General features: G+C 28.2%; 3 protein-coding genes across 4 annotated transcripts in view; 2 read left to right on the top strand and 1 right to left on the bottom strand.

The window, feature by feature from the left end:
• Window positions 1–11,461, top strand: part of Syn (synapsin) — a gene marked incomplete at its 5' end in the record, with an annotated part of 42,790 nt that extends 31,329 nt beyond the window's left edge. The window contains 4 exons of the mRNA XM_015330900.2: window positions 2,178–2,383; window positions 2,517–2,781; window positions 3,203–3,458; window positions 3,581–11,461. Of these exons, the coding sequence (XP_015186386.2) occupies window positions 2,178–2,383; window positions 2,517–2,781; window positions 3,203–3,458; window positions 3,581–3,765 (912 nt within the window). The remainder of the gene's footprint in view (window positions 1–2,177; window positions 2,384–2,516; window positions 2,782–3,202; window positions 3,459–3,580) is intronic.
• A 734-nt stretch (window positions 11,462–12,195) lies between these two features.
• On the bottom strand, window positions 12,196–16,240 carry LOC107071701 (uncharacterized). The gene has a single exon (XM_015330911.2). It carries the CDS (start codon window positions 13,957–13,959, stop codon window positions 12,922–12,924), a length of 1,038 nt encoding a protein of 345 aa, XP_015186397.2. The 5' UTR covers window positions 13,960–16,240; the 3' UTR covers window positions 12,196–12,921.
• A 40-nt stretch (window positions 16,241–16,280) lies between these two features.
• LOC107071700 (uncharacterized) overlaps window positions 16,281–17,857 on the top strand; it is a 20,539-nt gene continuing 18,962 nt past the window's right edge. Inside the window, exon 1 of one of the 2 annotated variants that reach the window (XM_015330908.2) lies at window positions 16,281–17,828. In XM_015330908.2, the coding sequence (XP_015186394.2) occupies window positions 17,430–17,828 (399 nt within the window). In that variant the 5' untranslated portion in view covers window positions 16,281–17,429. The remainder of the gene's footprint in view (window positions 17,829–17,857) is intronic. The other variant, XM_015330906.2, reaches the window with a different exon arrangement.

The following is a 17,857-nucleotide window of genomic DNA, read 5'->3' as shown; positions in this document are numbered from 1 at the left end:
GTGGAAAATGTGGTTATATATATATAGTGGAACAACATAAAGTAAGGTGAATGAAAATGTAATATTAGAAAAAGGGGTTTTCTTTTAACGAGTTAATTAGTTCTTAAGCCTTAGATATTCTTTCATTTTTTGAGAAGTACCTTTTGACAAAAGTAACTTGACGTTAAATTAAAGAAATCTTAAAAGCACTCCACACTGTATATGTGTGTATATATGTGTGTGCTTTTTCTTCCCTACTTCTTTTTTATTTTTTTATTTTCAACAAGCTTTTTTAAATACCGTGCAAGAATGCAAGAGAACGAAAGAATTGGGTTAAAGTAGAAAGCGCGTTTTAAAACACGCGTTAATTTGTCTTTTAAAAACGATCTTCGTTTCTTGTCCGTAGTGTCATGTATAATATAAATAATACTTTTTTTTTTAATTATACCAAATAAAATCTATTTCGTGCTTTTGCAAGAAGCTTAAGAAAAAAAAGAGACGTTGGTTTATTATTTTTTTATATTTTTTCTTTACGTCAAATAAATCGAAGGATTTTCGTCACGACGAATCGTTTAACAATTAATTCGATATTCTTTTTATTTATTTTATTTTCTTTTGTTTTTTGTTCAAACGGATTTCCTTTCTAAAGCACACAATTCGTGATATTCGATTAGGAAGTTGTCCATCGTTATCACTTGACTATCATCATCTACCCCCTTTTGTAACCTTTTACTACGATCATTCTGTTATTTATAATAACGTTCGTATTTGTTTAAAAATATTAACATATTATTCATACAAATTTTTTTTTATGGGGGTAGGGCAATTTGTCATTTTGCAATCATTTCTTAATAATCATTTTTAATATTAATATTAATTAATTAACCTTGATTCGATTTATACAAATAAATTAACATACATTTATTTATTAAAAAATAAATAAATAAATGTATAAATATTATAATTATAAAATAATTATTATATTATTATAAATTAAAAATTATAAATATTATAATTATAAAAATAAATATTATTATTATTTTATTTTATTTTTTATTTTTTTTTTCAAGTAGAAAGATGGAATGTACATTTTAGTATTTAAATTTAAATGGATAGAAACAAAAATCTAACGTGGATATAGATTAGAAAAAGATTGTAGTTAGACATCCCTAGAAATTATCCCTATACACGCACTTAAAAGCGTACATTCAAGTTATCAGTGAAGAATTCCAAAACTATCTGAACTAACGGTTAACGTTGAGAAAAAAGCATTTAAGTTTTACGCTATTTTCTAGTTTGTCGATTAACTAACTCAATTGCCGCTGGAATTAGATAAAATTTTTTTTTAACTCGTTTAGTGTAAAAGGAAAAGGATACTTTTTTCCTAGTTATCTCACGTTCCAATTTCGATTAGTTTTTTTTTTTTTATATATTTGACAAGTATTTGTGAACGAGAAATCCTTTAAATTATGATCGAATTTCTTAGAAATGAAAGATTAATTCTATTCGTACAATTGCTCTAACATTTTTCATAGGATTTATCAAAAAAATGTATATAAATGATGAATAGTTTCATTGATAACTAATATTAAAAGCTCGAAGATTGATTTAATGAAGATGTTTAATTAAAATCAAGTGATTCTATTATTCTAGACAATCTAATTATAAATGAGCAATAATATATAACCTTTCATGAAGTAAAACGATATAGTAGCGCTCTCTGGAGCATAAACGCTTGAATTAACTACTTGAATTAAATGCTAAATTACCGACCATTGTGTGTGCTACCAACATTTTAACAAAGATAAAATAAATTAAACCCATTAACTTATGTAAATTGACAATACTAATGAATACAGGGTGTCTCCCGTAATATTTTTTTTGATTTTTGCAATTATACGGGATAACCTAACCTAACAAAAAAAAACTACTTTAAACAAAAGTTAATCTGTTTTTTGATTGGCTATACAATTGTTGTTTTTTGATGGACTATATATTGCAATAAAAAAGTTAAAACAAAAATGTTTTTTTAAAATGTTTTTTAGGGCTACTTTTATTTTTTTTTTTTTTAAATGACATTCTGTATTTTTGATTTTACAGTGTTAATACGTATTCAACGAACTAATATACTATTATCTTTAGGTGACCTTTTGGTATTAGGACGATAAAATTATGATAATTTTTTGGTATTGTTTCAGGTAAGCGCACCACGATTCCCCGTAGTTGTGAAATTAGGGCACGCTCATGGAGGTATTGGGAAGGCACGAGCTGAAACAAATCAAGATTTCTTGGATCTCGCATCTTTGGCAGCATTGGCGAATACTTATATCACCGCTGAACCATACGTTGACACCAAATTTGACGTACACGTGCAGAAAATAGGAAACAATTACAAGGCCTTCCTGTAAGTTTGAAATTAAATGGGACAAGTAGTGGAAAAAAAAACAGTTGCAATCATTTGTACATGCTTGTTCATTTTTAATAAATTAAAAATATATATTAAACAATAACGAATGATTTTTGATTTATTATTAAAGACGAAAAAGTATAACTGGTAATTGGAAATCAAACACCGGTTCAGCCATGTTGGAACAAGTACCAGTTAGCGAAAGACATCGTGTTTGGATTGACAACGTATGCCAACTATTTGGTGGTTTGGATATTTGCGCTATCGAACTTCTCGTTGGTAAAGATGGCCGAGAACACATAATTGAAGTTAATGATAGCGCATTATCATTGATGGGAGATTCTCAGGAAGAAGATCGTCGTCATATAGCCGATTTGGTTACAGCTAAGATGCAAGTACGTTAGATTGAATTAATTGGATAATATGAACCATTTATTTTGAAATTAGCCTAAAAATTAGTTCATTTATGTTCGAATCGAAATATTGAAGGGTTTTCGTTGGATTAAATTTAAAAACATAGATAACAGATGACATATAATAAAATAATGTTTTTAGGTTGCGTCAGGGTGTCAAATTTATCGTACTAATTAGCATAAATAACATTATTTAAGAAATAATATATTTTTAATGACTATGATTGGACTTAGGCAACTTACAAAATAAACAACTAATATACATTTTTGTTTCTTTTTGTATTTATTTTTCTACAGAATTAATTTTACACATTACAAAGATCCACACGATAAAATCTTTGGTATTTTTGTTGTTGTTATCGTTGTTGTTCTTGTTTTTTTTTTCGAATGATTTTGCTCGTAGGCCTGTTGCCGACCACCCAGCGTTTTAACGAAAACAGCCTCGAGGGGTTCCATGTCCGGTTCTAGCCAAGCTACGAGTCCTGTTGAAGAATCACGTAGTGCACCACCGCCAATAGCACCACCACCTGCACCTTTAGGATCTCATGGAAGTATGACCTCGATGGCAAGCATAGGTAGTTTAGGTTCTACCACGGCCTTAGCAGGTGACGTTACTACTTCGGATACTCATCATCAACTTCAACGTCGTGATTCTCAAGGTTTGTTTTTATTTCTTTTTTTTTTTTCTTATCATTTCTACTTATTCCTACTTTAACAAGTAGTTTATTTTTATTTTGTTTTGTTTTTCAAGATATTTTTATCTATTTCGATTTATTTACAGCATCCCAATCTAGCACGGTCAGCAGTGCACCATCGGTCGGTAGAAGAACAGATGAACCACCTACAATACCATCAAGAGTACCTTTTCATCGTCAAGGTAGTCAATCACAGACACAAGGTGAAGATTCCGAAGACACGATGAAAAATCTTCGTAAAACGTTCGCTGGTATATTCGGTGACATGTAATTCCTTTAAAAATCAGCTGATTTAATCACAAGATATATAAAAATTATCTAATCTGATTTTTAGAAATCAAGTGAAGACAAAAAAGTTAATGTAATAATAACGTGTAATTGATCCTTATCAAGTCTGACAAATATAATAACGTCTTGTTTTAAGGGATTTTTATTTAAACGGTTTAAAAGAAAGTAAAAAATAGAAAGCAAAAAAAAAACAAAAAAGTTAAGCGACTCTCAAGGATTTCCAAAAAAAAAAAAAGTATTTCCTACCCGTAGCCTCGCATCGATGTGTAAATATCTATATATTTGCAGATATTTGTTCATTTTTATCTATGTAAACAATTATTCAAACGCGATTACTAGATAAGAAGGTTTTTTCGATCTTTGAATAAAAAAAAAAAAATAAATAAATAATAATAATAATAGTAATAATAATAATGCTTGGCAGTAGTCGATATATTCGATATAGAAAATTGCTATAATTTTATGTTAATAGTGAAATACATAATATATGTGCACATTATATACTACATATGTTTATTTTACATGATTATAACCAAACATTGATTATATACGAACAAATGTATTTATTAATTCTAATAGAAACAACGAATTATTTATTAACTATTTATATAATTTACAATTGTAAATTTGATTTTAATTATTTATATTAAATACAATTTGTTTTCTAATTTTTTTTTCATTTGTTGCATTGAGAAGTCGAATCTTGGTATCTTCTGATTAGCAAAAAGTTTCGATATATCGAACAAACAATATGCTTTGGCATTTCGTATTTTAAACGCACAAGTAGTTTGTAAGCTTTTGAACATAAAAAAAAAAGTTATAAAAAAAAGAGCATTTTAACGTTACTACGATGTTTTAAAAAATTACAATGAGCTGCATATAATATACATACATATATATAAATATACATACACACACAATACATAACAAGGTGCTTAGAAGTTGATGTTAAAATTAGAAAAGATTTTTAAATTGCAACAACATAAAAAAAAAATCGAAATCAAAGTCATTTACATTAAAAAAAAAAAAAAAATGTCTATTATCTTCCATAGACTTGCAAGTCTGCGAATATATAAATGTTTATGCAAATTCAAGGCTCGTTATTTATTATCTTCCTCGATGCGATAATTAAGATATCTTTGTTTATTAATATAACAAAAAAAAAGGAAAGATATTTCGTCTCCAATTTGTGTTATCACAAAATGTATTTCAAAGATGATCAAATATCGTGACTTCAGCATTGACTTAAATTAATTTATATTTTTTTCAATCATTGTTATATAATAATCAAAATGTTTTACATTAATTTGATGTATTTCAACGTGCCTTTTAAACAATATTAAAGTATCCTTTGTATATTTTTTGGATACACACATCAAAAAAAAGAAAACAAAAACGATTCTAACGGTTAAATTAAAATAAAATAAATAAATTAAAATGAATTATTTATGAGAAAATTTGTTAATCAAAAATATTGTACTATGTACAATTTAAAAATTATTATAAATTATTTAAATTAATAAAGTTGAATCACCGGTTTTTATTTATTTTTTTTTTTAAATATGTTTTGTTATGGAAATAAAATGGACACATTAAAAGTGGTACACCGTCCAACGAAAGAAAAAAATTTTGCAATTTTTTCAAACTGTTAACAATTTAACGTCCAAGTTCGCAAAATAAAAAATAAAAAATCATTCATTTTATTTTGTTGAATTTTTACGAAATTTCTTAAATCTTTTGAAAAATGAATAAAAATCAAAAGATCAATTTTAAATCATTTTTCAATCTCATATTAAAAAAAAAAAAATTCATAAAACTAAAAATAATTATTTACAAATATAATTTCTAGATATAAAACAAAGTAAAATACGTGCAACGGCACTAATTAACACCACACAATTACAAATTTATTTTAATTATTCATAAATAATAATTGAAGAAACAGAAGCTGAAGCCACGATATCGTACAGAAAGGATCGATATTGAAATGAAAAATAAAAAAGAATGAAAAAGGAGACGATAGAAAAAAAAAAAAAACGCCAATTAAATAAAGACAAAGAATACCTCAGGGGGTGCGAACCGTAAGCGAACGTAGATGATAACATAGGAAAAAAATTAGAAGAAACTGTCAGTACCGGATAGAACAGAAAATGAATGAATGAATCAAGAAGAAGAAAAAAAAAGAAATAAAACAAACGTAGAGGGATTAAAAAAAGATAGCGTTTAGACGAATTTTTTCTTCAACATGAAAAACAATAACAAATAGAATTATTTATTTTATTTAAATCCTTGATAGTTAAAAATCAAAGTGTTCTGTATAAATATAGCTAGACCCTATATAGTAAATCCTACCTGATCAAAAATTATAATAGAATTTAGTTGAATAATTCTTTTTTTTTTTTTGAAATCCAATATTATTTAAAAACTTGTACGTAAGTGTCAACTAATACTATAAAAAAAAAAAACGTTATTAAACATTTAGGTAAACACACACAGTTGTATTATGAAAATATCTACCATTATGGTTTCATATTTTTATACTATTTCTTATCCCCGTTGTTCAAATATTCGGTGGTGTGATATTTGATGGAACATCGTTTTTTACAAAATATCTATCAAGGAGAAAACAAAACAACAAAAAAATATGATCGATAATTCCGAGTAATTATTTATTTCGTATTGCGTTTAAAAATAAAGATTAATAATAATTATTATATAGATAAATATGAGAGGAGACATCGTCAAATTTTATTCCAGAGTCGTTTACTTAGAAACATTTATAACAACATTCAATTATCATCACGTAGCATCGAGTAAAGAATAACAATAATATTATTCCCCCTTTTTTAATTGTTTCCCCCTTAACAAAATATCTTTGAACGAAGTAATAACAATGTTAGCAATATAATCCAATAGTTTACAATCCCTTTGTTGCACGAAGGTAAAAACCGAACAAACCTTCCATTAGTTAACCGGCGTCTTCGTTGTTGCGAACTTTTGAGCAAACATTGCACGTATGCAAATATTATCTCGATTTAAAAAAAAAAAAAAAAAAAAGAAAAAAAAAGGAAAAAAGATGAAAATACAAAAACATCGTTCCGTTTGATTGTCGAGTTAATAAAAAAATAAAAAAACAATAATAAAAAAAAAATAAAAAGGAGAAGAAGAGGAAAGAGTAAAGCGACGATATCTCTTTCGTGAAAAAAAATGGGGTGTTAAGAAGATCGTTGCGAAATTAAATAAAAGAAAAAAAAAACGTACCTACGTGTATTTTCAATATACATATACTTCGTAGTCGTGATTAGAACGTGACACATATTAGAAAAAAAAAGAAGAAAAAATAATTAAAAAAAAAAAAAAAAGAAAAAACAAGAAAAAAAAACAAAACAAAAGAAAAGAATTACAGAATTACAGAATAACAAATGTTAAATCGGTTCGAGTACGCTATTGAAGTTTCAAATTTGTCTTATGCTAATTAAACGTTCGTTTTTGATCGTTTAAACAAAAAAATAATTTTAAACATAAGACAAATGTAAAAACTTGAAAAAAAAAAACAACAAAAGCGTATATCATCGAACTATCCTCAACCCCACAATTTAGCCGGTAATAATCGAGCATTCGTTTGATTACTAATCGAGGAGAAATCTTTTTTACGTACGTAAAAAAATCAGTTTGGCGGGTATAATAATTAAAATAATGTTTATTATCGACGGTTGCTGCCAGTTCAGTGCCTCCCACCAACGGGTGTCTCTTTTTCCGTCATTTTTTTTACATTTCAACGAAAAAGAGATAAATAAAAGTGGGAATGAATGGATTAAATACTAAACCGAGGATTACGAAATTGAACAAAAAATTACCCGAATAGAGGAATATATCCACCGTCCGCCTCCAAGTTTATAAACAGAAACCACATTTGTATCGTACAATGTAAACAAAAATCTTGTTCTTTTTTTTTTTTTAATCAACGAATCATAAATAAATGAACAAACACAAATAAAGAGAAAGAAAGACAAACGAGATTTTATAATCGGAAAACGTATAACACCAGTATTTAATTATTAAATTTAATCAAAAAACAACAAAAACACGTGCGTATGTTTACAAAATAATAAAAGTAAGTAAACAAAACATGTCATCATTGGCACGTATCATTTCTTCGTGCATTTAATTAAAATTGGTATGCATTATTACTTTCTACAAGATTATAAACGTCAATTTAAAATACAATGATTATTTGTTTAAAAATGTAACCGCGTTGAAACAACGAACTATGAAAAAAATCAAAGAATGAAATAGCAAATAACGATTCGTTTGAACAAAAAGAAAGAAACAAAAAATAATGTTAATAATAATACTAATAATAAGAATAATAAGACTAAGGAATAATAATTAAAATAATAATAATAATAATAAGCGAGAACGTATTAACATCCTCGAATTAAATTAATTGGAAATTGGAGCCAACTAGTGTACGCATTATTGATTTAATCTCGATTATAGCGAAAGCTCGTAAAAATGATTAATACTCGAACTCTGTGTAATGGGAAACTCTTTTAAAAATACACATTTAAATAAAGTTAATGATAACTTAAATGACTAATAAAATAAAATAAAATAAAACAAAACAAAAAAAAAGAAAGAAACAATGAAAACATTAATTAATAAATAAAGTAAAATAAAATAAAGCAAAAAAAGAAAAAGAAAGGAAGAATGAAAACATTAATAAATAAATAAAATAAAATATAAAATAAAATAAAATAATGTGAAGTTATAAATCTTTAGTGGTAGACGTTGTTGTCGATGGTAAATAATTAACATAAGTTTCCTCGACACACGTAACCTCCTTGATTTCAATGCGTGCTAGCCACATGTATAATAATCACACAAGAATACATACAAAAGTTTGGAAATAAAAAAATATATATATATTTAAAAAAAAAAATACATACATAATATAAATAATAAATATATGATTATTAATTGACATTAATAATGATAAACATAATGCTGCATTAAACGTTAATGATTATTATCTTCGAATAAATCTCGATGTTACTCATTCGATTAAAACAAAATATAATATAATTGATAATCAGCCTATCGTGCCGAGGAAAGATGAAATAAAATGAAAAGAAAAGAAAAGAAAAGAAAAAAAAAAGGAAAAATAATAATTTCAAGATCAAGACCAACGTTTAACAACGTTTAAAAGGTTATTAACAATAAGGAAAGAGACACAGGTCTAATTAAAATACTACGTATTTATATAATATATATATCTATATATAATATATAAAGGAAAGAGTATATAAGTCGTGTTAGGTAAAAGCTCAGATAGTCGAAGATGAATGAAAAGAAAAAAACAACAACAACAAGAAAATAATTGAAGAAAGATCGAATTGATGTGGTCAAAAAATTTCGTAAGAATTCAATCAAAAAAAGAAAAAAAAAGATAGGTTTGAAACGATGAAAAAAAAAGAAAGAAAGAAAATGGAAAAAATAGAAAAGTAAAAAAAAAAACAAACAAAAAAGAAAAACATATTGGAACATCCTGAGATGAATAAAAATCGATTAATAATCGATGATCGATGATCAACGAAGATCAGAACCAAGGATGGTCAAACCTTCTAGAGAATTAAGCCTCCTAACTTATTGTTAGATGAATGACAATATAAAACCATGAAGCTCGAAGAAGATGGGGGAGTGGGGGGGGATTAACATTAGCGTGTAGGAAGAAGAAGAAGACTGGCGGGGGTGGGAAAGGGGAATACTGGGAAGGGAGGGGGCGGGGGTAAGTTTTATTTTGTCCTTTTAACCTTTTTCAAATCCCGTGTAATCGTTGAATTGCGTGGGGGTGTTCGTTTCTCTCTTGTTTCTTAGAACTATGATGGGCGCTGTGCTTTTACGTAAGAAAGGAAAATATAATAAAAAAAAAAAAAAAGGAAAAGGGAAAGATGATACGAACAACGAAAGTGGTAATAGGAGTGGATTGGATGAAGAAGAAGAAGGAAGAAGAAGAAGAAGAAGAGAAAAAGATAAAAGCAACGTTATATAGGATGAAATACGAATGTCGTATATATCTATAGATATAAATTCACGTAGATTGATTTGTTTCTTTTCCACCTACGTACAGGATGCAATTTGTTATCGTTATAAATAGGGGAAGAGGGGGTTGGGGTGGGGGGTTATAATTAAACATTAAACGAATACAAGAAGAAGAATAACTAAAGAAAGACAGTACATACTCTAACATAAAAGCTAAGGGATAATATAGTATGATTTTGAATAGTATGACGAAGAGATAAGATTCAAATGCAATTTCTATTTGTCATCGTTAATTGTTATATATACATACATATATAAATATATATATATATATATATATATTATCTGATTTTTCTTAACGAGCTATATTGGTCTTTACAAATGTAAGCGTACAGTTTAATTAAATTACCTGTAATCCGGGATGATTAACAAACAGGATGATTAACACACACACACGCAAGTGCGGGATAAACGACGACAGATTATAATGAAGAAATTGTATAAAATAATAGGTAAAAGAGAGAAAGAAAATAAAACAAGAGAAAAAAGAAAATGAAAATAATAATAAAAATAAACAAACAGCATACATTTATAGAATAGAGTACTCGCATAATTGATTACATTTAACGGTATAATATTTTATTCCGACATCGTAATTTACGTGCTCGTTGTTAGATCAACACACATTTCTTTTTTTTTTTTTTTTTCGTTTGTTCGATTATTTATTTATATTACAATGTGGATAATTTTTGAAAAAGAAAAAAAAAAGAATGATTACAGCTGTCAACTGGACAAATAATTCATTTGTATGAATGAATAAATTGAAGATGGATAAAAGAATGGGACGATTGTTCAACGAGCACGAGATTAATTATTATAATAAAGAATTGTTGCGATAATGAAATATTCGAAGAAGATTAAATGTATTTTTGAGAATAATTTTGAACAATACATTAGGTGTTGATTTTTTTTTTTTTTTTTTTTGTAAAGGATGGGGGATTTGTTTATAATTTTTCATTTACATTGATTCACAATTTTGATACATTCGAAAGTTTCATTATTACATCAATGATTTCAACGTAAAAACATCAAACAATTTTTTCGAACGTATGAGTTTTATTACTCCGCATCGATTAACTGTTAAATCACCATAGAAATTATGATGAAATATTCCTAAAAGCGTTTATTATTAATCTTTACGATTGTTATTATTGAAAAATGCGCATTCATAAATGTGTTAAAGCTATAGATGAGAATGTCCATTGTGTTATATATATACATAATAATATATGTTGCGTTGTCACATTGAATTATTATTACATATATTATAATTATTATATGATTATTCTTAATTATTATTGTAACCGCTATTATAACGAGAACGATGGCAATGAAAAAAAAAAAAAAATGAAAAAAAAAATTATATAATAATAATTGCCCCGTGGCAAAAAAATATTTTAAAAAGACCCCCTTTTTTGCGCGCGAGAGATGCTATAAATATAAATAATCGATGTGTAATAATCGTCGTAAAACCACAAAAGTTTTCCAATTCACCGATTAGCCGATGCACTTGTAAAATGTAAATCGTGATTTAAAACGTAAACGAAAAACCAAAAAAAAAAAAAAAAAAAGAAGAAGATGAAGATGAAGAGAAGAAAACAACAAAATTATTATCAATCCTCGATAAATGTATCGCAAGAAAGAAGTAATTAAAAAAGAAAAAAAAACGGAGAAAACATTTGTAATCCGCGATTAGAGATTAATCGGTCACGCAGTATTTGAAATGTGTCCGAACTATTATAGGATTCGTTAATAAAAAAAAAAAAAAAAATAAAATAAAATAACTATGATTAACGCGAAACAAGCTGAACTGTAATAATAAACAAAATATATATCTAAAAATAAGCGTAAAAAAAAAAACGATAACAATAGTGAGTAATTAACCATTTAAACAAAACTTCATCATCATTATCCTTGAAAACAAAATTTTTTCTTTCATTTTCATCTAAAATATTTTTGCTTTTGCTTTTGCTTTTGTTTTTGCTTTTGCTTGTTCTTCCTTGTTGTTCTTTTTCCTTTTTCGTAAAAATACATTTTTATGAAGGTAAAAAAAAAGGAATATAAAAAGAAAATATTTGATAATATCAAACGATAGTCTTGTCCAACTCTGTGTTCAATGAATTATTTCGATACATTCCACCGATTCCAATTTCTTGACTGAAGGAAGCATTTCGAGGATAGTAGGTTGTAGGAACGGTATGAATTGTAGGCGCGAACCAACCATAATCCATGGAAGTACTCCTATAGCAGGGATGTGGAAGAGGAACGTCGTCTTGACGATATCCTTTGAATATCCCTATAAAGACGACGATCGATAGATCAGTTATACACACACACAGACACACACATGCACACTTACGTATACAATTTCCTTTGTTCGAAAAATCGATAGTTATTATATATATACTATTATTATGTATATCGATAAATTTACTTTCCAACAAACTCGATCAATTCGATTCTCTTTTTGCCTATTTGCATAGTTTTCTCATAGTACGACTCGAGAAGAAGCGTTTACACATACAGTTTATTTTAGTACATAACAGTTGCAGCTGCTTAACATTTATCATCGAGTGTTTCCACGTGACCGATATCGAACGATAAATTCCTTTTATTTTCTTTTTTTTTTTTCTTGCACGAAAAGTATTATTATATGTCATTTTATTTTCAATTTTCGGTTTTTATATTTTAAGAAAAAAAATAAGAAAAATTATCATCAAATCAAACACAACTATCCCCCTATATATTATTTTTAATATATTATAATATTATATATTTTAAATATATATATAAAAATATATTATATATTGATATATAATATAGTTTATTAATATATATATATTAAATATATATTTTGTTTTCTCCTCAATCAAATCTATTAAATTTCGTTTTTACAAAACATATTATTTACTATTTATTAAATGTTTAATTAATATTGAAATTGTATAAACTATCATACACTTGTTACCAATTTTTTGCAAATACACACTTTTGTATTTTTTTTTTTATATAACTCCATGAAAAAAAAAAATAAAAATTACTCCGCGATTTCTACGCAATCGTACGGTTCCTGATAATTAATATTGCTACAATGATATTTTTTCGTAAATTCGGAATATTGCTCGATCAATTCGTTGTTTATTTTAAATCCAGGCTCAACAGTGACGAGTTTCATTTTGGCGAAAGCAGACATGTCGACGAAACGTAGTTTGTTGTTATTCAAAAATAAAATCGATAATTCGTCCAATCCCTCGAAGGTATCATTCTCGATCATTTCGATTTCATTGCCGTTCAACCAAAGTGAATTTAAACTTTTCAAATGTCGAAACAATCCACCGGGAATAGATTGAAAATGATTTTTCCCAAGATCCAATTCGTTTATCTCGTTCAAGCCACGAAATACGTCTGGATGTAAATTGGATATTTTGTTTCTCGACAAATAAAGTAAATCAAGGTGAGGTAGTCCGGCAAACGTGCCAATCGGTATTTCCGTAATTCCATTAGAATCCAAAGCTAACGTTTCCAATTGTCTCAAACCTTTAAATGCATTTCTCTTAGGTACAATATTATTATTAGTTGCATAAAGTTCGTGAAGTTCCGTCAATCCTCGCCAAACATTAGGACGAAGTTCAGAAATATTATTATTATCCAAAAGCAACGTTTCCAAATAATTCAATTCGGTGAAAACGGAATCCTTGATATCATGAATAGAATTATTTCGCAAATCCAAATAGGTCAATTGATCTAACGTCTCAAAATAATATTTCGAAATGATCGACAAATTATTGTTTCTCAAATAAAGTGCCGTTGAATTGTTGACTTGAACAAAAGCATTTTTTTTGATATCGGTAATACCAAGATCCTCGAGATGCAATTCGGTATCTTCGATCGTTTGAACGGCTTTTACGTCTTTGAATGCAACACTCTCGAGTACACCGTTTGAAAGACAAACGTAAAGGTGGTTATAAACCTGGCAGTCGATTTCTTCTTCAGTATAACCGTAAGCGAATAATAACGGGTAAGATGAGAGAACTCGTAAGACGAGAACGAGAAAGCACAGCGTGATATTCAACATGATGATGTTTCCACTGTAAAGCTGAACTTACACACTGACCCCCGTGGGAGATCGTTTTCTCTTCATATATAGACAACTTCTCTCACTTTTTACCATTTCGCACCAGATATCACAAACAGAGTAAATACTCCTCCGATTATGAGAAAATTACTCAAGTATGGATGCCATTTCAAAGCTAAACTCGTAATCGTTAAAATACTAGTTATTCTTTGTAACTCTTGTGTTGAGATATTTTTCTTACTTTATTTGAAAATGTGTGCTTAACGTTAAATGAAATTCTTCATTTGATCTTACAAAGACAAGTATTATACGAATTTATGTGAATTACTCTTGAAACATACAATGGATACTACTTAATACTTATTTATACGATAATGACAATATATTAGAATTTTTATTAAATTTATGGATCTGAAATTTGTTAAAAAAGAAAAAGAATTTATTTAAATATCCTATTTATTAAGCTCGTAATTTTTGATTCACAAAGAACACAGATATTCGTAGAGAAATCATTCGATAATCATAAATTACAATATTTGCAGTTAAACGAATTTTCAATGGTTTAAACGAATCGAACTCTTTACGAATAACAATAACTAATAATACATGAGGTATATGCCGATGACATACATAAAAATGTTTATTATTCAAGATAAGATGCGAATATGGGTGCAAGCAGTGATCGAGTACGGGTTGCTTATTAATAGCCAAGCGTTATCGTGCACTTAACGAGAATATCTTTCGGTAGAATTTACGACTAATTGCGAAGAAGAAATTGCTAAAGGAATACTTAACGAGTTAAGAAAGAGAAGAAATGTTTCTCTATTCTCAACAAATCCTAATTAATTAGAATTAAAAGATCTAATTAAAATAAATGTTTATTAAACGTGCTAATAAATCTACACTTTGTTATTGCGCGTGTGCGTGGAATAATAAATTTCCGTTTAAAATGATGGTAAACGATAAATAATAGATAAATAAAATAAAAATTTCGAGTAATAAGAGAAAAAAGAAAAATGAAAATTGTTAAACTTAAACATCTTCTTTAAAATTTCAATTTTTCTGACAATACCGTCAGAGAAATGTGATAAAAAGAGAAACAAATCGTTTATGGTCGCGTAAAAGGTTATCCTCCGAGTGCACCGACACAAAGTTACATACTTCAAAACGTTGGCGTGATTTTTATCATATTTATTATTTGTATAACTCTTTTTCTCTTTTGTTTTCACTGATTCGCTTGAATGAAGTTCTCTTTCGAATCTTGTATCGCATACACTTTTTATTTTTTTTTTTTTTTTTTTTTTTTTTACGTTGATGATCGTTATACTCACTTGGATACATAAAACGTGTAGGAAGTTTGCACGTACGATAAATTTCATCGGTACGTGGACGCAATTCATCTTCATCCGAATAATTTTTCCCTTCGTTGCAAGGACAAGAAGTAATTTTGGACATTTTCAAAGATTTACACATGGAAATGAAATTAACCCGACGAAATTATCAAAAATAATTGGATAACGTTTTGGTTTCATATCATCGACCGTGATGGGAAAGTCCACAAAACCACCATCTTTGATTTGCTACCATAGTTACGTTATTTCGATTGCAAATTGTTATTATCGATTTAATAAGTCATTTTCCATTTGTTAAAGTTACTTTTTATATATATCACTTTCGCATTGCGTTTTAATAAACGCGGAATTAAATAAAATCAGTGCAGTGTATCTCTCTCTCATGGTTTATTATCGACTACCAGATAACAATAAAATGTTATTTTGATAATCACATTACTACTATTATTACTACTACTATAAAACGTTCTTATCTATTTCGAAGCTTTCAATGTTTCTCGTATATAATTTTATTTCTCGACGTATTCTGTCATAGATAGTCAGAAAACTGACAGCATGAATGCAACCAACGTGATCGTGGGAAGAAAATACTTTAAAAAAAAAATAGTAGAAATGCATAAGCCCGCTCAAGAGTGTAGATTTTTTTTCTAAGTATACAGATAGGGGTCTTCTCTTCCCACTTTTAAAGCTTACCGATTAGAAAAGGGTCAATGAGCTTACCAGGTGAATGACTAGGCTTGAGCACCCACCGTTCTTCGTCGTCGTCTGCTTTAAATTCTTACAACGTCCAAGGAACGTTATATGTTGGTCGCGTTATCGCGGTCTTGTGATAATAAGAAAAAGCTAATAAATAAAACATATTTTTGTTTTATTTTTTCATTGACACTTTTACAAGAACCAAAACAAAAAGGGAAAGGAAACGTATTTTTTTTTCTGTTTGTTCATTATACGTAATTATGTTAAATTTCTATGATATTGAATGATATCTATGATGAAATTTGTAATAAAAAACAACACCGCGCGCGAACATTTTTTATTTTTCAATCAAGTGAGAACAAATTTGATTGTGTCAATAACAGAAAGTTATGTTAATTTTTTGTCCTTCGAAGGGAATTATAAACTCGCTAAATCTTCAATTGACAATACCCAAACGTATGATAAATATAAACGTTACGTATTTGTTTAATTTATTCAGTTCCACGTCTGACCACTCGGCGATAGGATAGTTGTTGCAAACGTAGGTGCTCGGTTAATGAAGTGATTATCATCGTCGACGTTTCCAGTTGTGGTCTGGCTACCAGAAGGGTATTACCGGTTTGTGATAACGTCTAAAACGTTGTTGAGCCAGAATAACTTAAGTTGCAATAGTAACTAAACTAAATTTGTCGAATAAGAAAGTGTTTTAAGTAGAGAAGAATGTGAACACACGCGTGTTTTTCAATAAACGAATAAACGTGTAATAGAAAGCAACACGTTTATTATTTTATTTTCATCTTTTGATTTTTTTGAAACAAGCAAGAAAACAAGAAATTACGTCGACTTGTCTCTATGTAACAGAGAAGTGAGATCTAACCGATAAATATTATCGGTTGGATAAATTTAATTGCGAACGAAGTTTGCCTTTGGCCCTGACGAGAAGGTGAAGGGGAGAGGAGGAGGGAATCGAAGTTTTTTCTCTTGCATCTCATATCAGGGCATATCCGTCGTTTGTTTCATCGGATGCAAAACTTGCACACGAGTACAGATGATCGCGTTGTTTTTTCTTTTTATTGTACGCAACTCAAACGGCTTGTCAAAAGAAGAGATTGTCCGTTAGATAAGTGTGGTTTTAAGATTGCTGACTCGTTCGTCGACTTACAATTAGATGTATCTAATTACGTACCGTAAAATTCAAGGAGAACATTTTTGAAGTGTCCATGTATGGAATGTAACAGACTATAAATGAAAAGTTTCGAAACGGGTTATGTATGTACCGTGGTAAAGAAATCTACTGAATTTTGATAAACACATTTTTTATTTTTATTTTCCCCCTCTGATATAATTAAAACGAATGATAAAAACTATATTTCGATTTTATACAATTTTAATGCAAAATTTAGTAACAAACAATTATTAAACATGAATTGCAAAGTGATACCATTGAAAAATCATTCGGAGATAAGTTATCGAGTGAAATGCGTAGCTGTGGAAAACGAAAAAGTATTCGGCGATGTATTTGTAACCAATCGAACGAGAAATCTCGATTATTCTTCGATCGGTTATCCTTATTATTCGGTTTACAAAGCGAGAAAACGTAATTTGATTGAACAAAAATTAGAAGGTCCGGATTTTATGGAATTGAATAAAAAAATGCCAATTAGAAGAGCTAGTGAGTGTATCATTACATCTTCGTCGATGAAAAAACAAATGCGTAGAAGCAAATCTATGGATAGTAATTCAACAACAACAACAACGAATACACAACGACAATTAGAAATGGTCAATACGAAAAATGATCATTTTTTTAAGAGTCCAAAGGTATCCTTCATAAATATGATTTATAAGAT

This window comes from Polistes dominula, unplaced genomic scaffold (genome assembly GCF_049000335.1).
Source record: "Polistes dominula isolate Pdom_NZ unplaced genomic scaffold, Pdom_raw_medaka contig_22, whole genome shotgun sequence".
In the NCBI taxonomy this organism is placed as follows: Eukaryota; Metazoa; Arthropoda; class Insecta; order Hymenoptera; family Vespidae; genus Polistes; species Polistes dominula.
This window is presented reverse-complemented; position numbering and strand designations above follow the sequence as displayed.